The sequence below is a fragment of the Drosophila albomicans genome, chromosome 3 (assembly GCF_009650485.2).
Source record: "Drosophila albomicans strain 15112-1751.03 chromosome 3, ASM965048v2, whole genome shotgun sequence".
NCBI lineage: Eukaryota > Metazoa > Arthropoda > Insecta > Diptera > Drosophilidae > Drosophila > Drosophila albomicans.
The window spans coordinates 35187788-35211627 of NC_047629.2; the positions used below are offsets into that span (position 1 = coordinate 35187788).

Consider the following 23840-nt stretch of genomic DNA (forward strand, 5'->3'; position numbering starts at 1 on the left):
AGTCATCTGTTGTAAATTATATTCTACCAAATTTGATTGGCAAATGTGAAAATTCATGACTCAATCAGTTTAAGATTTAAATAACATAATCGTTTTTTGATTCAAAGCTTATTTAACAATATGAGCAGCATAGACGCAATACTTTCTAAACATGTTAAACTTAAATGGAATTTAAAATATAAACGCATATATTGTATTCATAGTTTATGAGCTATGTATGCTTACTTAAATTTTGATATTATACAGACAAATGTATAGATGTAACATTACTTGTGAAAATATTAAGACGTATTCAAGTATTTCAACTGCACCGGAAAAGAACTGATGTTTATATCAACATTTTCTAGACTCATATGTATTATTAATATTATATGACGCAGTACATGAGAGCACATGACATTCTCTAGAGATGTCAAGTGCATTTTTCGGGTATTTAAAATATACATACATGTCACAACGCAGTTTGCGTTAGATGCACTATGCGATTTTATATTAGATGTCAAGTGGTTTTTATGAGCTATAAGTGACGACACATTTGGTGAACTATTTATTTAGTCTTTGGATAGCTCGGTGCATCGTCACGATTTTTTTCTAATATATACTTCGCTATCATCTTTTGTAGCACACTATGAAAATGAAAGAATAAATTTAAGGGAATTTGTGAATAATAATTTGCTTATTTTATTTGTCTTGAATTAAATATAAATAAGAGCAGCATAAAAACGAAGCAAATTGAATTAAATAAAGTGTAGATTTTATAATAAAATTATCTTGTGTATAGCTAGCCAACGAAATAAGAAATCTTTTTCGAAATTTTTTTTACTTCTAATTACTTTATCTCACTATGATAAATAATACTTTAAATTTCAGTCGCAGTATCTAATTTGATTTGTGCTGCGCTGAGCGTAATCAAAGGAATTGCTGATTTGTGCTGACACTGTCGCAATGCGTTTACCAACACTGCCTCCTCGACCGAAATAAACTTGATGCTAATGCCACACTTTCACTTCCGCTTTGCTGCACTTGGCTGCCAACATTGTTTTTAATAAAGCCAAACGACACCGTCTCTAGTCTCCGACTCGACCCGTCTCAAGCGCTGCGAGACAGTGACAGCATGTGTTTGAGCGTGTGTTTGTGTTGGAGAGTGTGTGAGGGAGATGGCAAATGAAATAAATGCCAGTCAAGGCAACAACTTAATCCTTGGGGGAAGCGCGCAGACGAAAGACGAAAATGAAGACAAAACCGAAACCGAAACAAAAGCGAAACGCAACAAAAAGGCGCGGAAAATTCGGGGGGAAAGGGCAAAGAGAGCAGAGTTAGTTTCAAATTCCAACTAAGAAGTAATTCCGGGCTGAAAACTTTTACATTTAAACAAATCTAATGGAAGTTGTCTGTGATTTTTTGTACTTTATACTTTTATACTATTTATGCATTCTCTTTATTTTTTTTGTTCGCAGAGTCCACACAATTAGCAATGAGCCAAATATTAAAGTAAACTTGTTGGTTAAATATAACATTGAAGATAAACTTGAGACGAGACTTGTGTGCCCGAGCACAGGCGACGGAAATGGCTGCTTAAGTGGCGGACTTCCGGTGAAACCGGACAGGAATCAACAAGAATAACAGCCAAGGCCCGCATATCCCACTCAGCAGAGAGTGCACATAGTTATTCCTCACCTCACCGTTGACTCATTAGGCAGCTAAAACAAAGTCATGGCCAATGTAAGCAACGAGACGGTTAATGCTTGGCTAATATCGGCCAGCACGCAGTTGCCCCAACTGCTGGGCGCCAACTGGAGCACAACCCTTTCCCCCCTCGATGGCAGCACTCTGTCCACCATCATGAGCAGCAGCAGCACCTCGACAACAACCAGCACCAGCACAACATCGATGACCACCACAACGGCGAGCGCAGCAGGCTCTGATTCGGATGCGGATAAATCGGACATTATGCACAATCAGTTCGTGCAGATCTTCTTCTATGTGCTGTACACCACAGTGTTTGTCCTGGGCGTGTTTGGCAACGTTCTCGTCTGCTATGTGGTGCTGCGTAATCGTGCGATGCAAACCGTAACCAATATATTCATTACCAACCTGGCGCTATCCGATATTCTACTGTGTGTGCTCGCCGTGCCCTTTACGCCGCTCTACACTTTCATGGGCCGTTGGGCATTTGGTCGAACGCTGTGTCACCTGGTTTCGTATGCACAGGGATGTAGCATTTATATATCAACGCTGACGCTGACCTCGATTGCCATCGATAGGTACTTTGTGATCATCTATCCGTTCCATCCACGCATGAAACTTTCCACGTGCATTGGAATCATTGTGAGTATCTGGGTTGTTTCGCTGCTAGCCACTCTGCCTTACGGCATGTACATGAAGATGTCCGAGGTGACGAACAATGACACACAGGTCAATGGCACGAGTCTGGGAATCGCCTTGCCCAACGACACCATGGCTGCCCAGGCTTACATGCAGCTGATGAGCGACACCGAGTCGCTGATGGTCTGCGAGGAGAATTGGCCGGCGGAACAATATCGCAAGGTATTCGGAGCCATTACGACAGTGCTGCAGTTTCTGCTGCCCTTTTTCATCATATCGATTTGCTACGTTTGGATCTCCGTTAAGTTGAATCAGCGTGCCAGAGCCAAGCCGGGTTCGAAGTCGTCGCGTCGCGAGGAAGCGGATCGGGATCGCAAGAAGCGCACGAATCGCATGTTGATTGCTATGGTGGCGGTGTTTGGACTCAGCTGGTTGCCCATCAATTTGGTCAATATATTCGATGATTTCAACGACAAGTCAAAGGATTGGCGCTTCTATATCCTGTTCTTCTTTGTGGCCCACTCGATTGCCATGAGCTCGACGTGCTACAATCCTTTTCTGTATGCCTGGCTCAATGAGAACTTCCGCAAGGAGTTTAAGCATGTCCTGCCCTGCTTTAATCCCTCCAACAACAACATTATCAACATCACCAGAGGCTACAATCGCAGTGATCGCAACACCTGCGGTCCGCGACTGCATCATGGCAATGGCGATGGAGGCGGCGGCGGAAGTTTAGATGCTGATGATCAGGACGATAATGGCATCACTCAGGAGACGTGTTTGCCCAAGGAGAAGCTGCTCATCATACCGCGAGAGCCAACCTATGGCAATGGCACTGGCGCTGTGTCGCCCATACTCAGTGGGCGTGGCATCAATGCCGCCCTCGTGCATGCTCGCCAGTCGCAGCCACAGCAGCAGCAACAACAACAACAGCAGCAGGTGGAATTGATGCGTCGCATTAGACGACGCACGGATGAGGATGGCGACTACATCGACTCCGGAGATGAGCAGACGGTTGAAGTTCGCTTCAGCGAGACGCCATTTGTTAGCTCCGATAACACGACAGGCATCAGCATGCTCGAGTCGAGTAGTCAATGTCAGGACTCGGATATGCTGGCCGATTTGGGCGCTGCTATTATTGGACCAGCAGATGCCAGTAGGCGATATAACTGAGACAGGGTGAGTAACCAGAAATGTACTACTAACCTATGTATGTACATATGTATATAGTAAGTAAGAAAGTCGAGCACACTCGAATATAAGATATTCTCTAAACAAAGCTGAAATATACCAAAGCACAATATACATATATAAAGAAAGAATACTAGAATATATATATTATATATAATTAATCGGAAAAATACTAAACTATACCGAAGTCTATATTCACTATATAAACTGCTACATCCAAAATATACCAAAAATTACTAAAATATGCCAAAATCTACAATCGTATAGCGATAAAATACTATATTCAAAATATACCATAGATAACAAAATATACTATATGTTATATATATTCATCCAATTCAATTGGGTCGGAGAAGGATTCTTGTGCCTCCTATATTCCCTTCTACTCTATGTGTAGTAAGCATACAAAGTACGATTTGATGCATCAATATGACTAGCACAACTCACATATCTCATCTGCAATATCCATTTTCATCTTCATCTTTGGCTGCTATCAGATTTTTGGCAAAATGGTTTACCACATTGTGCAGCCGCCGAGTTTTCCTTTTCCATGCCAATGATTCCATTTCCTCACCAAAAGAAAAAAAATCATAAAAATTGAGTTTGCTACCTGCATGAATGCTTATGAATTTCCACTTCACTTTTTCACATACTCTCGTTGTCGAAACAGAGATAGCTTGAATGCAACAAGAGCAAATCAAATGACAAGCAGCAGCTGGCAAGAATTTCGTTTACTTTTTCTCTCTCTCTTTGTCTGTCTCTTGCTGGCAAATTTCATTTGGCAAGCTCAAAAGACGTCAGCTTTAGATGGGGAGAGTGGAGTGGCAAGTGAAGCTCATCCATCCAGTGCTGGGCAGTAAATCAACTGTCAACTCTAACTCAGTCGTCTGAGCTACTCACAAGTCCTTTGCGCCTGTCATCGTGCAAGTTTCGCACAGCTGCATTTTCCAAAATGGCAATAAAAATGAATTAAACTGTCCAAGTGCAGCAATTTTCCAATGCATATTTAATGTTTGGGGGGGAAAAAGAGTTATTCAATTTACAAATGAATAAGATTTAGACATTAAGAAACAATTTTAATGCAAGTTTAGACATTTATTCGTTATCAACTGTAAGTCAAGTTTCTTTGGTAAAAAGAAAAACTTTACCAAGCTGAGATGACAGATGGCAACGGACTGCAAATGGATTAGGTAAATGTTTCTAGCACGTGCCGACCCTTTGGCCAGGTGCTCCAACAACAACAGCAACAACAACGACGACAACATCAAGTTGATTTCTTAGAACAGCAGCAGCAACAGCAACAGCAATAACAACATAATATATGTACACAAATTACCAGCTGAAGCTGTCAGATAAATGCGTTGCAAAATGGTCAACAGCCGGGGCCAACGATAAGGCGCAAGTCCCTCATAAACATAATGCTTTGACGCAGAATAATTTACATTGGCTTATTTATTTATAATTTTTTATGGGAGCACGTTATGGGGCCATCTGTCTGTCCGTCCGTCTGTCTGCCCAGTTTTGATCTCCACTCGAGATGGCCAAAGTCATAAAGTTTATAAATGTATCGCTTGGCATTGAAATTCTATTTGATTAAATTAAAATTTACTACTCGTATTAAACGTCGAATGGCAACAATAACAAACTTGACGCATTTGATGTGCAGTCAAATTAAAGCTATTCTCACCATCAGTTTATTTATCGAAGTGAATAATACTCTACATAGAAATGTGATATATTTTGGAATATAGACTTTATTTGATATATTTCGATATGCAGTTTCCATCAAAACAAAATTTTATTTTGTTTTGGAATGTCTAACAGTTATTTGTTTACTTTTGCTAAGCTGATTTTTTTTATTTTTTGAATAAGTAAATAAACAAAAATGGATTTTCATGTCTACTATTTCCAAGCGAGCCACAAATGATTTTTTTACTAGCAATTAAAATAATTGCTGTCTTAAAGTAAATTTTCAAAATATTTTTCAATTTCGCTCTCGTAAACCTCAAACCAATGTCGGATATGTACACAAAGCAATATCTGGGTTAACTATTCATGCGTTTTAGTCTGCCTTTGAGTAGCCAATCTAAGATACGTTTGCTGTCGGAATATGCTGTTGATATTCGTATTTGTGCAAATATCTTTGGGCACTAAATACCTTTTCTTTTTATTTCACCGAGTCAGACACTATCTAAAGCATGTTGTGGCATCGTTGCTGTTATTTACATTTTAGCCATGTTTGCGGTTGGCTTTGCAGCAAAAGCAAACAAAATATGTATATGAGAGGCCTTTAATTTATGATTTATTCAGCGCAGTCGTTAGTGTGGCACAAAACTATGCTGTTCAGCCTAATTACCCACTGGCATGTGGGTTGCTTGCCAGTCTGCTGTGTTGTGGAACGGGTGATGTCAGTCAACAAGCCATATGCACAGCTCCCAGCTATGAAATTCGCATAAAAAATGCCAGCCAAACTCTCCACCAACTCCCACTAGGATTCGCTGCGACTTGCGAGTATGAAATCACAGCGAGCGGTGAGTGAACGGTAAGTGATATAGTTGATGGCCCCCTTCCGAGCACATTTCACATTTGATGCATTATGTATGAGAACTGCAACTGAAATTGCAAACAGCAATTGTCGGACTCACAGTACTCTCGTCTCGCACTCAGTTCACTCTCAGATTCAGTCAGCAAAGTTTTCACTCCCACACCAAAAAAAAAGGAGAAGGAGGATTGAAAGGGAGTGTCAGCTCCGCCGTGTGCTGTCTCTGTAAACAAGTTTGCCAGCGAGTTAGTGTAAAACTTTTTACAACTGAATTGTATTTTGTTGTTTGCTGTCTGGTTGTGCTGTGATTGCGACTGCGACTGCGACTGGCAAATGGGCCAAAACTTGACTCTGCTCCGGGGACTGGCAATTGGGGCAGTTGTGTCTAGATATCGTAGAACTAACGTCAACTTTACGATTACATTGCAAGCGATCATTTTTTCCAGCAGTTTGTTAGTCGTAGTTTTAAAATGCCATCACAATTGTGCCTTACAATGCAATTGCTTCAGTGGCCATTGTGCCTGATAAGAATTCCCCAGCAACTTGCCAGACAAAGTGCCTAGCTAGAGCTAGAGCTGTTACTCATCATTCCACGTAAAAGTTGTAGCTTCCTGCTCCAGTTTTATTTAATCAATTTTACAACTATTTCGAACATTTGCCGCAATAAGTTTGCCACTGTGGCAGCAACGGGAAGGCTCCAGCTAAACGTGATAGCTTGAAGTTTCGTAACTCAAGAATTCTCTACATTGAAATTATGAATTGTTATTGCACATTGTTTTATTTTTGTTTCGATTTCTATACAAGCTACATGGTTTCTTTGAAGTGTTTCGCATTTTATTATCCTTGAAAAGTTTCTTGTTCAACTTTGTCTTGGACTTGGCCAGGTAAAATATGTTCAAACTACATTTAAATTAACAAAAAGTTCATGCAGAAAGTAGCAAGATAAACTCGTTTAAGTTGCTCTTAAGAGTTCTAGCAATAATTAACATTTAATTGCATTTCACTATGCATTCCATTTTCATTACTAAATTCATAGCATGCTTTTAGGCTGCGCGCACTGTTAACTTTACAGCTCCGCCATAAAACAGAACTGTTAGCGGAGTTCAATGCCTGGCTAAGTATTGATTTGAATATAAATATTTTATTTACTCTGTTTAAGTGGAAAGCGAATGCATTTTAGCATTTTAGCTATCCGAATTCCAATCAATCACACTAAAAGTGCAAAAGTGTGTTATAAAATCTAAAGGGCCCTGATTAAATCCATACTAAATCGCAGCATATAAAAATCAAATGCCATCCACCACCAGGCAAATGTTGTGCTCGTTATTTGTCGTCTTTGTGTGTGCTCGCTCGGGTTTAATGGTTACAGTAGCATGCTCTTTGGTTTGCTTATCATGCATGCACACATACAGACATATATGCATACATACGAACAGACTAGCGTGATTTCAATATGTACTTACTTACACTCAACGTGAAATGTTTTTGGTATTGGCGTGCAATAAAAAAAATATTGCTCAGCATTTACGTTTCCATTTTTTTTTCTTTTTTGCTTTTTTCGCGCGATCATCTCAGTCGTGGCATTTGGTTTTGAAGTGTCATGAAACATGTGTTTCCACATGATTTCCAGCGTTTGATGCAGAGCTTTCATGGGTGATACGCATTTATTTTATAACATCAACATCAACAGCATCAATATATGAGTATTAGGCCATCGGATTGATGTTGACGTCAGCTTGGCACACACTATAAGCCAAACTGACTGACAGCCTGACATTTGTGAAAATAAAAGCGATTAATGAAGTTCCTTTCGCACAAATGCCAAGTGTCTAATTGACGATTGAAATGGACTATCTGTCTCTGTCTCTCTCTCACTCTTTTCCTGTGTGCGGCACATGTGCCTGCCATCAAGCTCTGGCCAGATGGTGAAATCGATGGCAAAACAGCTGCCTCTGAGATTTGAGGATACGCCCTTTTGCTGACAGATTAGTGTAAACAGGCCAATCAAGGCCAGAGTGCAGATTACATAAGCAGATGCTCACTCACTGATGCAAAGCTGCACTCTTGATTACCCTATGCTTAAAGAATATGGTGAACTAGGCTGCAGTTTACCATTCTGTTAACTAACATTTGCTTTCAAGATAATGCATAAGGGATGCTAAAGTTTGCTTGATCTCAAGCAACAGGTGGCGTTATTTTTAAGGTGAAAGCTTTCACGCTGTTAATTCAAATCTACATAATAAATGCAAATGTATAAGGCATAATAATATTAATTGCATATGCGCATTTTGCTTAGTCACTTGGCTTAGCTTTAGAGCTGAGTATGCGTAAGAGTATAATGAAATAAAAATGCAATTACCGTTTTGCTTTCACACCCTGCCAACGAGTGTGAGCAGAAAAAGTCAGCTCTGTAATGTAAAACCCAACACGTTCCATTTCAATATATGCGTATGTGAGTGCGTCTGTCTACACACACGTAAGTGTGTGTGTGTGTGTGTGTGTGTGTGTGTGTAAGGTACTTATATCCACATGGCTCTATTTTTATTCCCGCTGCCCGTGTCTAATCAGTCTAATGTGTTGGGCAGCGAAAACAACATTTTCATTAGAGCTGCTTTAGCTTCTTTTGCCAGCAATTCTTTCTCTGCCCCTCATTCCTGGCCACTAGCGCACTAGCTGGCCAATTAAGCAATTACGTTAACAAGCTTTTATTATGTTGTATGGCCATGGAGCGCAACGGCCAACAATAGCAATTCCTGGCCAGAGCTTCTGTGGCAGTGGCAATGGCAATGGCAATGCAGGAAGCTAGCCAAAGGTGTTGAGCAAACAATTAAAAGGAATTGAGGAAGGAAACAGCAACAATAACAATGCTGCAAGGGAACTATAAAACGGATGTAGCTGCGGGCAAGCGGATTTAAAGTGTCCGGGATTAGGTGTTAACTCCCCAAATGGGGGGCCAACTGAATGTTTAAGCGCCGCCCTCCGCAATTTATGAGCGCAAAGTTTGCAAGAAGCTGTCGGCATAAATTATAGCCACACAAGGCCAAGGCCCCCCACAACGAGTTAGCTGGGAAATCGACAACAACAATAACAAACAAAGCACAAAAAACCAACGAAAACAAAGAACAAAAAAAAAAAACTTTTCGGCACACATCAAAATAAAATTGATGGTCATAAATTCTATTGACTTGTCGTGGCTACAAACTTGAGCTGGGCCCGCAGTAACTATCGAATATCACATAAATAAACCATAAAAATTACGACAAACATATTAAATTCAGTCGCAGGAGATGTTTTTCTGTCTACCATCCCATAACCCTAACCCAACACATATTTAGCGAACATTCTCTTATGCTATGCAAACAAAACATTTGAAGCATTTAACTCGCTCATCAAATGTGCCCGACGATGACTGTAACCATGGCTTAAAGACATTACGAACGTTGCCATGCCAGGCACGTAGAACCTCTGAGCATGGCAATACAGTATTTCCATTTGACTTATACACGCCAATACACACTGGGATGCATATCAAAGTTAACTAAACAAAAAACGAAAAATACCAAAAGAAATCAATTCGAATTCTGGCTGTTAGTTTTGGAGGCGCAAATGATGAGATGACAACTAAGACAAATCCCCAATCACTTTACTCGTATTCGAATATTCGAGTATGATTTGATTGCTTACGATAATTGAATTGATTGCAACAGCTAAAGTCACTTATCACTTCAGCATGTCATTTTCTTGTCAATTTATATTAGGCTTGATCATTTGAATAATATTTATGTGGTTGCTAAAGTTCTATATAAGGAATTATTTATTACTTCTTAAGAAGTAGATTAAAGGTTTAAGAAAAGTCTTAGAATTGTAATATTAAAAAATGTATTTTAAAGTAATTTTGCCTGAAATACTGTAAGAATCCAGCTTTCAATAATGTGAAACTCTTTCCACTCTCAGCAATTAAAAGTCATCCATAAATTGGTCCAATTGATTTTCATTTTCATTTTTTATCACTTTTGTAATTAATTTCATTTGATGATTTTTTTGTGTAATGTTCTTCTCAATTAATGACAATTTGATCAACTTGTCAAGCGAAAATATCTTTTATCTTTTGCGACCAACTGTGCAGTCTTTGAGTGTGAGTGTGTGTGTTTGGAAGGACATTTAATGGGCCATTGCAGACGCCTTTGTTATTGATGAAAAATGTCTATAAAAGCGAGCAGTGTTTATGCCCAATTAAATGTGGTAACTGGGCATCGATGCGAGTTATATGTGACGGACGTGTTTCTGCTGGCCACGTGTCGCTGCTGTCAGCTCCAGGTGTGTGTAGATGGCAAATAGCAGGGCAGAAAATAGCAAACAGCAGACCAGCAAACTTTTATTTTTGGGAAAACACGTGCCCTGACCAGCATGCTTGCTGCTAGTGAGAGATTGCCAGGATCAGCTGGGTTCAGCACAAAAAAAGAAAAATTGAAGCTGCTTATACATAAATTATGCCACAATGTGGAAGACAGATTTTGGAAGCATATGTGTAGAAGATTCAAGCTGCACTTCAGTCTGCTTTTCCCAGAATGTGTGTGTGCGCAAGTGTGGGTATATGTGTGTGTTGACAGCAGAGCTTAATGCCACTTAATATGAGCCACAGGCATTTGGGGCAACTTGACAGGGGCTTAGAGGGCTGTTGGTGGGCGCGTTTATTAGCAACTTTATTAACAGTTAATTAAATTTTGTGTTTAATGATTTGGCCAACAGCGGCAGCATGATGATGAAGCTCAAGTCAAGAGAATAGCAAGACGTTGAACGAACATCAAGATCAAGCTGGCTAATACAAAATGCTTGCGGCTTGGCTTTTATTAAAGTTGAAAAGCCAATACGAGGTCTTAGCCCAACAGAGGTTAGTTTTATGCATTGTCCGTTGCCAGCCAACCAGACAGTGAGCCACCGAGCAAGCCAACTTAACAATTACAAGTTTAATGAAACGAAAAACGCTTTTATTAATTGCCCAAGCCCAAGCCCACGGCCATAGGCCGCAATCCAGCCAAACGAACTCAGTTTCTGGCTCACTTACTTACGAGGGCTATTAGACTCAATTGCTGCTTGGAGAAATCTTTGTAGTTGAAATTCCTTTAAATAGTTTAAGTTTCACTTAATTGCAGCAGTTCACTTTGAAGAGCCTTAAATGATTATTAAATCGATTCCGAGAATAAGCTTTAAGCATTTACCAATTTCTATAATACTTTAATAATCAAGGGCAATTATAGACAGATGAACTTGTGAATGAATTGCTTTTATTATAATATTATTTTATCACATTTAGTTCGTTTTCTATCACGTAATTACTTATTTATCTTAACATTTAGTTATATATATTGCTAAAAGTACAAGTTTATGAAGTTCAATAGTTTACTTATTATCATCCTACTTTTATAAAAAAGTTTCTTTACATTTATTTTTTTTCGTATTATTTTTTAATTATAAGTTAAGTTTAACGTTAAGATACATGGTTTGCTAAAAATATAGTTTTAAGACGTTCAGCATTCACCTCTTATTACTCGATTTTTTAATAATGAAAAAATAATAAATATTTCAAAATTTCTTTAAAACATTTATTTTGATTTGTATGAAATTTATACCGTCAACAATAGTCCATTTTATTAAGCTCAACAGTCTATTCTTATTATTCTAATTTTACTTTTGAATAAATTGCAACTTGTAGCTTTTTATTTGTAATTTAACTTTTGAATAAATTCCAACTTCCACTCTTCACTTCCCCCGTAAAATCTAAAATAAATGCGACTAATTTAATTCCCATTTCGCTGACAAGCAAACAAAATGATTATGCATACAATTTTAGTACCTGGACTAATAACACCATTCGCGTTTGCGTTTGCTGCGAAGTCTTAAGACTGCGTGTCTGACACTTTAAGACACAGACGCCTTCAAGGATTCGGCTTTTGTCAATGCGTGGCTGAAATAATTATGCAGCGGCGAATATAGAATGAAATGCTTGTAAAAACATAAAAATACCAAGTCCAGGGAGACAAAAAATAAACAAACATAGTTAACAGTCAGCTGCACTGAGAGAAACATATTCATTAAAAAAAAAGGAAAACATATGAAAATTATGAAATGAAAATGATAAAAATAATGTAAAAGTGAAATTTAAAGAAGAATCAACAATCTGGGTTATTCTGTTTGTGTTTTCGCTCAGTGTACTTTCATTCACACTTTCGTTCAGCGCAGCGAGGCGTTGTAATTGCGACGAGGAGGCACGAAACACCTGTCAGCAGGTGGTGAACCTGCTGTCCTGGGGTCGACACGTTGGTGTGTGCTGCGCACGTCAAAGTTGCCTAGCCAAAGCAGAGGCTCTTCAGAGGCTGTCAGCCTAGGCAGTGACAACAACAACAACAACAACAACACGAAGAATAACAAATAACAACAACAACAAACATTTCAGTGTTTATTCTTTTCAACGTCATTTCTTAATTTATGTGGGAAAAGCAAAGAAACGCAAAATATGAATGGGGGAAAGCAAACAAAGACATCTCGACATGGCGGCCATAATTTCGACGTGCCAGAAAACAGTTGGAAGAAATGTCAATGAGCTGATGGACTCAAAGACACCCTCTAAACTAAATGTGTCTAAGTTATAAAATGCAAAGTGTAGGTGCAAACATTTCATTCATTAAAATGTCTGCTAACTTGTCTTCTCATTTAATATGCCCTTTTGCTGTGCCCTTTCATTTACTTTGCATTAACTACAGGGTATGTAATTTGTGCGCCAGTTTAAAGAGTCTTTCAAACTTAATGCTGGAAAATCTATGCGAAAAAGTAGTGAAAACTTTCGCATGTAAGTCAGTTTTCAGTTTTGAAAGGAATACAGTTGAGAGGCAACGAAATCTTGGCAAAGAGCATTACAAAAGCTGTTAAAAAATATTACCATAAATGTGGAGCGACGGCAGCTGTGCGGCTTCCTTTTGAGGTAGGCCAGTTGTGGCCCGTGTTTGCGTGTATGGTTGTGTATATGTAAGCGTGTGGGCGTGTCCGCAAAACGCACAAAAAAGAAAAGTGAGGATATAAAAAACTGACAGCTGCACAGCTCATAATTTATGGCCCAGGTACATATACTCGTACATAACTGTGCCTCAAGGTATCAGGGCATAAAAACTTTTACGGAAAAAAAAATACAGAAAATATTGCGTGACTTTCCCTTTTTTTGCTCTCTCAATACATTTTTGCAATCCAAACCCAAAAATAAGCAACTCAAGTGCAGAGCTTAAAGAAGATTTTGAAATGATCATTAGGCGTTGCCTTTGTGGTAATTAAAGTAGGGCACAGCCAGCCAGCACATGGCTAACGCCGAAATTCAATCATATTAAATCAACAGCACACGCAAAAAAAAAGCGAAGAGAAAATGCCATCAAAATGAAGACAAAGTAAACAGAGAAACGATGACAAAAACTGAACTGCACATTATCATTATTTTAATCAGAGTTGGCTGCACTTCGTGGCGCACGATTTGCGATTGATATCAGCGCCAGACGAGGGTCCCCCTCTATTCACCATCCACCCCCTCGCTTTGGCCCCGATAAGTATGTTTTACTTTTTTTTATTCGTATATATATTTTATTTTACGACCGACAGCTCGTCAACATGTAGACGACCTGCATGTCATTAGGGCTCAAGCGAGAGAGACTGGGTCTGGATTTTGGTTTTTAGATACCCAACGAGTACATGTAACTGTCAGTATTCGGTGTGTGTATGTGTGTATGTATTCACACACTCACACTCAGATGAGTGCGAAATAATCATTCATTTTGCGAAAGCTTTTTTCCAAGCAAAGTAACAAATAACAATCAGTCGTGCCCGTTGAGGGGGATTGTTGATGAAACAGGTTTTTATGTAAGTCGTCAGTAGATGATGTTCTTCATATATGTAGATATAAATACGCGTGCTCTGGAACTTGAATAAGTTGTTAAGGCATCAATGAAAAGGGCATTAAGACATTTGTTTTGTTTCGCGACAAAAAAACGAAGCGAACGGAAGATTAGGCTGCGAATGTTGAGCGTGGATTAAATTTGGCAGGCGACAGTACATCAAATTAGCTTAAGGCAAAAGAAACTTTAATTAGCTTAATCTCTCTTTCCAAACAAATAAGTCGTTGGCCTACTTCAATGCTAAGCTCTCTTGTATACTATAAATCAAATTCAATATGGTCAGCTGAAAAGTCTTTTGCGAAAGTTGTACGAAAACTTTTTAATCTTGGTTCTTTCTTCAAATTTTATTAAGTCCACATTTTGCTGGGTTATTACTTGCGAGTTTCACTTGCCAATCAATCGATCAATGCCTGATCAATTTAACTTTATTTCAAAATACGACTGCGAGAAAATTTCCTTAAAACTTTGCACAAAAATTTACGGCTAACGATTTATTTGGCACCCAGAAGTGTCGGCATTAATATATTTATTATTATTCCTCTCTGCCAGAGGCGTAGCCTCAGTCGCTTCCGTTTCCTTGTTCGATTTGTCGTTATATTTCCTGCTTGCTCTCATTCCATTTGGCACCTACTACGTGCTTGGCATATCAATCAAATCGCTCCACAAATCCCAGCCTGGGTAACTTATACATTATTTAATCGCTGTGAGTGAATTAAAATTAAAATTCCCTTTATATTGTTTTCGTTTTTGAAAGCACAAACTGTAACTGAGGCTTGACGTCGCTAAGCTCTCCACATCCACTATGTAAATGCACACACAGTGAGTGTGTGCTCGCCACAAGCAAATTAATTTTATAAACTCTCAAACAAACCGCAGGCAAGGTCTAAGTAGAGCCTGGAGCACAGAGCCAGAGCACATGAGTGCCGGGGTGTTAGCTCTCAATTCCCGCAAGTATCGTGTTGTGTGTGTGTTTGCGCGCTGCTTCCATAAACGAAGCCACAAAAAAATGATAACAAAAGAAACGAATATAAAAAAAATTGAGAATTTAATTTTGTCTGAAATGGTGCGAGCGTGCAGCAACTAAAAATGACCGAGTACCACTTGGAAATTGGAGCAAAAGCCAACATTGACACGGAGGTCAACAAGCGTGGCGACTTCTCCTCATCGTTTGTTTGTTGTTTGCTTCGTTCGCTGTCCTTGTGCAAATTCAAGTTAATATTTTGAATAATGCCACATAATTTGAACGCATAAGCAACTCGGGCTACTTCAAATTTATGCGAGCAAATATTTTAGCGACCATGACAACAATAGCAACTACAAACACAGTGCGCTGGCAAATAGTTTCGCAAGTTCAAGTTACGCGCTACATTTAGCATAGCATACTTTCCAGCGCCAGCCAAATTGCACGCCATTTTTCATCTCGTATGCGAACAAAATTAAGATGCTATAAGTAATGCAGGGTGAAAAGAAATACCATCAAGTCAAGTGTGAGTAAATTGTTTCTGTGTGTTCAAGGACGCACATTAGGCTAGCCAGACACAACGAAGAGCCTTCAGGGCTGGCCAAGCAATTTGACTGTGAAATTACATTTAATCTGTGGAAATTTAGCCAAATTCATAGGCATTATGATAACGACTAGCATACAGATTTTTAAATTAATATTAATAATTATAATGTACAAATGTTACACTAATCTATAACAATAAACTAGTCGTATATAGACTATTTCGCTTGTTTATACATATTTCGCCAACATAAATACGAGTAACACAAATATAGTTTCTAATTAATGCTCGCCACAAAAACGCTTCAAGTACTCAGCTCACTTGGACTGACAACTGCAGGATCATCAGTTGACTGATGCTCTAATTACCAAATGATTTTCTCTGCTCTCTGCGTTGACAACAACTTGAAATATGAGATGGAATTATTTCAAGTCAACTACAGCTCATTTTGCTTTTCGTTGCGTTTCGAGTCGAGTCCCTTCAAGCTGGCGCCGCCTGTTGAAGCCTTTTTGTTTGTCTTTTGTCCTGTTTTATTTTCTTTTTTTTTGTATTTTCGTTGATGACAAGCACAACAAATATTTGCATGTGCGCTGTCCAAAATACACCCACACACACACACACGCACACACACTGATTAAATTGCCTGACAGCTCGAGGATCTGGTTTAATTTTGGTGACTGCGTGGGTGGCGTTACACTCACACACACAGTGTATATATATATATATATATATCGACTACATAAATTTCCTTATGCGCCTCATGATGTAATGCAAATCTATTGTAATGTATGCAGCAATTAAAAATACATCAGTTTTTCTTCCGTGTCCGTACTTCCTCGCCTCTTTCAAGCATTTAAAGCGACACTTTTCTGTTAACTCATTTAATTTCATTGCGTTGTCGTTGTATATTTTGTGAGTGTGAGTGTGTGTGTGCTTGTGTCTGTGCCTTGCCATGCTGTTGTGTGCTTAGCATTTGTATTTAAAAGCCTTTATTATAATTATTTTGTTGTGTGCGCATAATTTTAACATTAACAAGTCTGAAAGTTCATAAAGAGAATGCTCGACTGAGAGATGCCCGCTCTTTTAAATAAATAAATATATATAATTTTATTTTTTGTCTTCACGAAACCAATTTATAGTAAGTTTTTTCCTTGTATAAACTTCCAACAATAAGGCCAATATCATTATTGTTAATTTCCTGAATAAGTTTTCCTTCTTTTTTGTATGAACTACATCGTTCAATTCGTTCTTTCGTTTTGATTCCAAGAAATATTCATCGTTAACTTTCGTTGATGGTTAATTTCTAATCATTGTTCTTTTGTTGACATTCTTCATTTGATTATTTTCAACCCGTTCTGTTTTATTTAAGGAATACCAATATATTTACACCATAGTTACATTATATTTAGTTTCATTTATTAGTTTAATTTCATTATATTTATTTTTAGTTTTATGTTTTAATTTAAAATTGAGAAAAGAACAATATAAATTTACATAATCCAACTTTAACGCTGAACATTTTTGTTTGTTCGTTCGTTAACGATTAAACACTACCGTAACCCAACTTATACAGCAAATTTTGCAAATTTCTATAAATACACTTAAGTTTTTATTGCCCATACTTAAAACTGCTGCAAATTCGCTTTATAGCCAAACTGATTAATAGAGTGCGAAAATGTTTTGTTGACCTTACTACAACTTTATGATACCCTTTAGTTGTTTAATAGGTTTGGGTAGAGAGTGAGAGAGAGACTTTCGCTGGATTTCGATGTTGTGCTTGATAATAACATTAGAGCATGATGTCAGAAAGTCTACACTGTGTGTCGCCAGCCACACCCAATTCAATTCTTTTTATGTATCTATGCTCCTGCAGTGTTTGTCGCTTTCATTCTATTTACTTGCCTGGCAGCCAGCTGCCTAATTACGTTCTCATTTACGTTTTCTCATTTCGAGATTGCGATGGTTTTGCTGTGCATATATTTAGCCCACTTGCGATTCATTAAAAAGAACATTCCTCAACACGTCGTCGCAGATTGTCCATGCGCCTACAGGCAGCCTGAGGACCTTGCTCAGCCACATCCTCGACGAGTTTGTTTATGCTCGCCTCTAATTGCGGCAACTTAAAGCACACTCAAGGCGACTGTGACACAAGGAGCGAGACAGCAAAAGAGATTGAAGACAGAGAGAGAGAGAGAGAGAGAGAGAGAGAGAGAGAGAGAGAAAGACGTAAAGCAAAATTAGATGATGTTTTTGGCTGGCCAGGAATGGGCTGACAGGTTGTATGTCATACTTATCTAAAACGAAAACTTAAGAGAGTGAGTAATGTGCTCGCATGGTCACCCTAAAGACGTTGAGCTGCCCATCGTCTGATGAGTCCGTGGGGAGCATCACATAAGAGTGAGTTATCTCCAAGCATTGGCTTGTCAATCTGGTCATAAATTTGCAGGAAGCCACATTTAATTGTGAGCTTACTGAATAATGGTCACCCTTAAAAGGTCGACCAAACTTATCTGCATGCAGAGTCGTTAATCTAAATAACTGCGAGCTTTAATCCATATAGGCAGTTATACAAATTTATTGTCGCCTTCAATATTTATCTTTATTTTTGGTGATTTTGAGTAGAAGGGTGTCTAAAATTCGAATAGCCTTAAGGCTGAAACTTCTAAAGTTTCGTGTTCGCACGTGTTTCAACTTTTAGCCCCTGCTCTTTTGGTATCTAACCATCTGCTCATTGATTTATTTATTGCACATACGCCTCATAGGCCCCAATGGTGGCTAAATATTTTATAACTGTTATTATTGCTCTTGTTATTGATTTTGTTTTCTGTGCGTGTATGTGTGTGTGCCCCAAAACTTTGTCAACTACAAACACAACCATCTCAATGTAGGTAGTAGGTAATAATGAAACTGTAGAAGCGACCAACAAGAACAACAACAGAACAATAAAACGAAACTTTTTAGGAAACGAGACGAGTCGAGATGAGATGAGAGTTGTGGCGAACTAGAGCCATTAAAATTAATTACATAAACATCAATGTGCCGCTGGCAATTAATGTTTCAGCTAGCAGATGTACTCGTCGTCGTCGTCATCGTCCTCTTCCTCAACGGACCACAACAAAGCTTAAAGTAATTTAACACTGACTCACACACACACACACAACCTCACGCAGTGTGACCACGCCCTCTAAGAGACAGCCCACAATACAAGTTGACAATAATGAATACTTAATAAAGTGGCGTTAAAGGTACTCGTAGTTGCCTCGATTTAGTTCCGGACTTTGCACACTTTGTGCGCCACGCCGAGGCGACAAAAAGACTGAAAACCATTGAGATTGAGGCCTCCGGGCAAAGTTTACCTTTGTGCTGTGCTCTCCTCAGTTTTGGTTGTTATAGTAGCTCATAAGGTTGTTTCCTTATGTTGTTGTGGGACAGCAAATTTCATTTCAATTATCAACACCAATGTGGGTCGTCCCAATTTGAGTTGTGAGTCGTCATTAAAGATTCCAAAGCAAGCAATTAGCCCAAGGCATTTTAATTAATATTTGCTTGAATGCAAGAGATATTACTCTTAGGAATTTTGTCGCTAGCGGCAATGTTTTCACATTAATTATTTATTAAAATGTGTAAAACGATTAAAAATAATACACGCTCATGAATATTTAACCATTCTCATTATGATGTCAGCGAGCGTAAAAAATGCTTTTCATTGTCTTCATTAATATTTGAATTTAAATGCGAATTAAAGAAAATATAAAAAGTCTATATGCTAATTGCATTTCAAATTAAAAAGTTTATTTATAATATTTATTTTTGTTCTTTTTTGATTAGATTGTCAAAGACTTTGTTGTTAATATTTACATTGAAAATGTGCAGCAAATAATTTCTGCAGCCAATCAACCAAATGCAGACCTCGGGCATTTCATAAATATGCCATTAATGCCAATGTCAATAATATTACCGCAAATATTTATCTAAGCAGTGTTTTCATTTATCGCGCAACGTGATTTTTAAGAGTACATGCATTTTAATTAAATGTCAATGCTAGCGTAATGAAAATCGACTGAAATATAACAGCAAATTCACAAAAGTAGATTAAACAATTGCACAAAGCAAAGCAAACAAGTTAGAAAGTTGGATTGTACCAGTGTGCTCGACTAAGAGATACCCGCTACCCATTTTAAGTAAACGCGAAACAGTGCGGCATTAATTTTAAAAAACACGAAAGACTATATTTTTATAGTGCTACACTCAAAATATACCATAAAGTGTAAAATATACCAGATTGTCAGCCAAAGCAAACGAAGACCCGACTTCTTTCTTTCTTTTATTTCTTCTATTCTACAATTGTTATCTGATCGGAACCAAATTTTCAGGAATCATAAAAAATATAGTTATAATTTCGTGTACCTAAAATCACGTTCAGTTATTATTTGTTGTCCAACTCTTGTTATTCTATTTTTGACGATTTGCGGAGGCGGAAAGTGAGTGGCAAAAATTTAAAAACAAATTTGATTTGCTTGCAAACATACCAAGTGCTGTCGAAAAATTATATCTCTATCTCTTATAGTCTCTGATATCTAGGAAAATAAATAGACGCACATATGTAGTTATATCGTTTTGGCTATTGACGCTGATCAAGAATATATGTACATATATACCCTATAAAGTGTCGGAGATGATTCCTTTTGCCTGTTATATGTATACATTTCCTGGAGAAACGTTATAATACCCTTCTCCTTTTTGGGTAGCGGGTGTAAAAAGAAAAACGAATACATCAAATTCAAAGTGTTGGCATGTGCTAAATTAAAATTTATGTGCCGAATGTGTGTGTACAACTGCTTAAAATGGAAATCAAATTTAAAAGCAAGAATACAATCAAAGCGCAGATAACACACAGGTACTTCTCTCCACTCGGGTTGCACTTGCTTTGTTAATATGAAAAAAGAAATTGAACATCTACAGAAGCAAACTTTCTTTACTTAATCTACTGTGTAGTAGCATATTCAAATTAATTAAATTGTTCAACGTCATCACTGGCAGCTGAATGCCAATGTCAATGTCACGTATACGCAACGCAATTTTATTACGTATACGTCAAGAGCAAATGAAGCGAATATAAAAAGTAAAACAGCGATGAATGATGAAGGAGCGCCCACATGCAAATGGCGTGCTTAAGCTGCAACAAGTGGCTAATGCTAATTGTGAGCAGCGGGCGCCAATGGGCAAATGGTGTCTGTCTGTTATTCATTAGCCAATGCTGGCGATTAACACGCGACGACAAGTCGAGGCTAGACAACGCATCCTAATAGTGAATTTGAATATTTGCCTGGATGCCTCAAGGATTGTCAGGGGCAACGCAATGCGCTTTGTCAAATAGACGACAAAAGTTGCCAAGACAAATTGGCCTAAGCCGCTTTAGTCAACACACACACACATTCGCACACTTTATGCATGTGTCAAACAAAAGACATGCAAAACGAATTCAACAATTTATGTAAGCAAATTTATTGCACAAATAATTTCTATGCTTTGCATACATTTTGGCCATGTCAAATACAACGTTTATAATATTTCTATATTTTGAAATGTTTCTGTCTATTTTATATTCCATTTTCGTTTTTTTTTTTGCCTTACAGATTTTTGAAACGCATTTCTAGACACGGTTGCTGGTCGTTGTGGAGCGCGAGGAGGGCGTCACCAATAACAACGACAGCGTCAACGACAACGAGAACATCGAGAGCAACAACGAGATGTCGGGGAATGTGACATAAACAACAAAGCTGAAAGTGTAAGCTACTAGAGAGTGGGGGGCGTATGGGCGTGTCTGTTAGACATATAGTCTTACAGTCGCACTGAGTAGTACGAAAAGTGCTGATAAATGCCAAATAAAGTGACAACGATGCGAAAATTGCTGCGCTCTGGCGCCAGGGGCAAAAAGAACTCTGCCTTCCCTCCAAGCAATTGGCTGAAGCAGCCGCTTGATATCAAATTTGTATATCTACGATAGAGACAGAGAGAGTGAGGGAGAAAGTAAGTGTAAGTGTAGAGGTGTAAGTGTATCGGAGGGTGTGTGACTGAGCCTGCTTCGCGCTGACAAGCAATTGAAATTTTTTTCGTTCTTTCTTACCACTTTGCAGCAATTGCTGTTGCCATTTTGCATATTTAGACTTTGCTTTGTAGGGAGCCAAGTGAATCGTGAAGCACAAGGTCGTCGTCTCAATGCGTCACTTGCGAGCTTAACTGTCGCTGGAATTAAATTCCGTGTGCCAATTTTTGGTTCAATTGTGTGGAAACACACACATTTTTTTGCTGTGTGTGTGTGTGTCGTTTTCTATTGTAAAACAAAACCACAACAAAAGCGAAAAGAGCAAAATAGCAACAAGGCAACACAAAAATAATTTGCGCAGCCTCCCACTACAAAAAAAAAGGGAAAAGAAAAGAGAAAACACGAAAGGAAAACTGAGAAGAATTGTCGGGCAAAGCAAATAAGCCTAAGCTGACATTGATGGGATTTGTGCAGGCCACAAAACAAGTCAAGGGAAATATGTTTCAAGCTACAGTGACAGCTGGTTGAATACAAATTGAAAGGCAGCCAGCCACCAAACCCCCCTGTAAAATTGACACACATTTCAGAGTTGTTGTTGCAGTCATTTAATTGAAATTTAGCTGCTGGTTTTATGGCCATGAACTTGAGTTAATCAACCGGATAAAGAGTGACAAGTTACCTGCCGTGAGGTCGCTGGCTTTCTGTAAATATTTTAGTATTTGAACACAATAGCTGACAGACAGATATAGGTTAAGCCTATTGCTAAATACACAAGGTTTCTACAAAGAATTTCTAGTTCTGGACTCGGTCACATTCACTCCATGAAAGTAAATAGTGTTAACTGTTTCTTAGTTGTAATAGTTATTCAAACGGATGTGTGTGTATTTCAATATTAAACATTATGTGTGCTGTTTTATCGCTAACTGTTTTATAGGCATGTATTTAAACAATATATTTAAGATAATTGTAGACAACTAATTGTAAATATCAAACTATATTTATTTAAATGCAAAAAATACTTGTAGGCGCTTGTAAAGTGTTTATGACTGTAGCACTAAAAATTAAGTTTAGCAAAGTTAAATAAACACACTCGAAATTTTGCCAGCTAACCGCATTTAATGCTGTTGATGATGCTGGGGGAGAGGAGAATGAAAAAGAACCAAAAGTATACAAAATTCTGTTGACCATGAGCCCCTCTTTTGAAAGTTTATGTCATGTGCGATGCTGCAACGAAGAACGAAGTGAAACATAAAACGGTGATGACATACTGTTATTCTCTCTGATCCAATTGCCTGTCTCTCAAGCATTCTTGCAGCCTTGTGGAATTAAGCTTTCAAAAAAATGTCATCAAGTTTTGTGTACTTTTGGTTTGTCATGTGTAAAAAGTTTCACTGCGTATACGTAATATCTGAATCTGTTAGTTTTTAAGTTAGAATGACAAAAACCACAATATCAAACATGTTTAATGATTGTTGTGGTTGAGATAAATAGAAATTTGATATACTCATTGGCAAACGCTGTGTTTATCCAGGTGGAAACGCGAGTTGTAATTATAAATTGCATTCAAAAGCAGGGAATTCAGCAAAAACAAAACCAAAAATCTAATTAAATGAACGGAAATTAAAAATTGAAAAGTAATAATAATGTAATGATGTATTTGAATGGCACTGAAAGTTATTGGTTTAACATAAGCATTATCTGTAGAGAAACATAATCTAAGCACTCAAATTTAAGACATTATTGAAATATATTAAATACTATAGAAAACTCTTGGTGAAAAACTCACAAGTAAAAAGTCTCAGACACGAATTAAAATAAAAGTCTATCATTTAAGCAACCTAATATATACATTAAAATTAGAAAATATAAATATAAACTATAATATCGTTGTACGTTAAACATTATTTAGGCCAATAAAGATGTAAAATTCATAGGAAAAGAATTAAGCAAAAACAAACAGTAAATAATAACATATATAAATGACTATTTAAATGTGCAAAATATTTCAATATGTGTATGGAAATGTTTGAACTTTAAGTCGTAAGTGAATGTGAAATCGTAAATCAATTGGTAATTATACAATATTGAGATTATTTATATCAATGATAAATGTGAATTGTTGAGTTGATGGAAACATTAACGAAAAATGCCGTCGCAGTTGAGTATTAAAATTGATCAAATAATTAAATTATTATAATTTAATGTGTTTTAAAGCTATCAAAATAAACAGAAATTATTAAATAAACAATAAATGTTGAAAAAAGCCACAAAATGCATGAAATGTTTGCACTCTAAAA

The 23840-nt window shown here is 37.8% G+C and overlaps 1 protein-coding gene across 1 annotated transcript in view; it reads left to right on the top strand.

The window, feature by feature from the left end:
* LOC117570106 (prolactin-releasing peptide receptor) overlaps positions 1-23768 on the top strand; it is a 37648-nt gene extending 13880 nt beyond the window's left edge. Inside the window, exons 2-3 of the mRNA XM_034251562.2 lie at positions 1458-3504; positions 21134-23768. Of these exons, the coding sequence (XP_034107453.1) occupies positions 1714-3498 (1785 nt within the window). The 5' untranslated portion in view covers positions 1458-1713 and the 3' untranslated portion in view covers positions 3499-3504; positions 21134-23768. The remainder of the gene's footprint in view (positions 1-1457; positions 3505-21133) is intronic.
* The last annotated feature ends 72 nt before the right edge of the window (positions 23769-23840 follow it).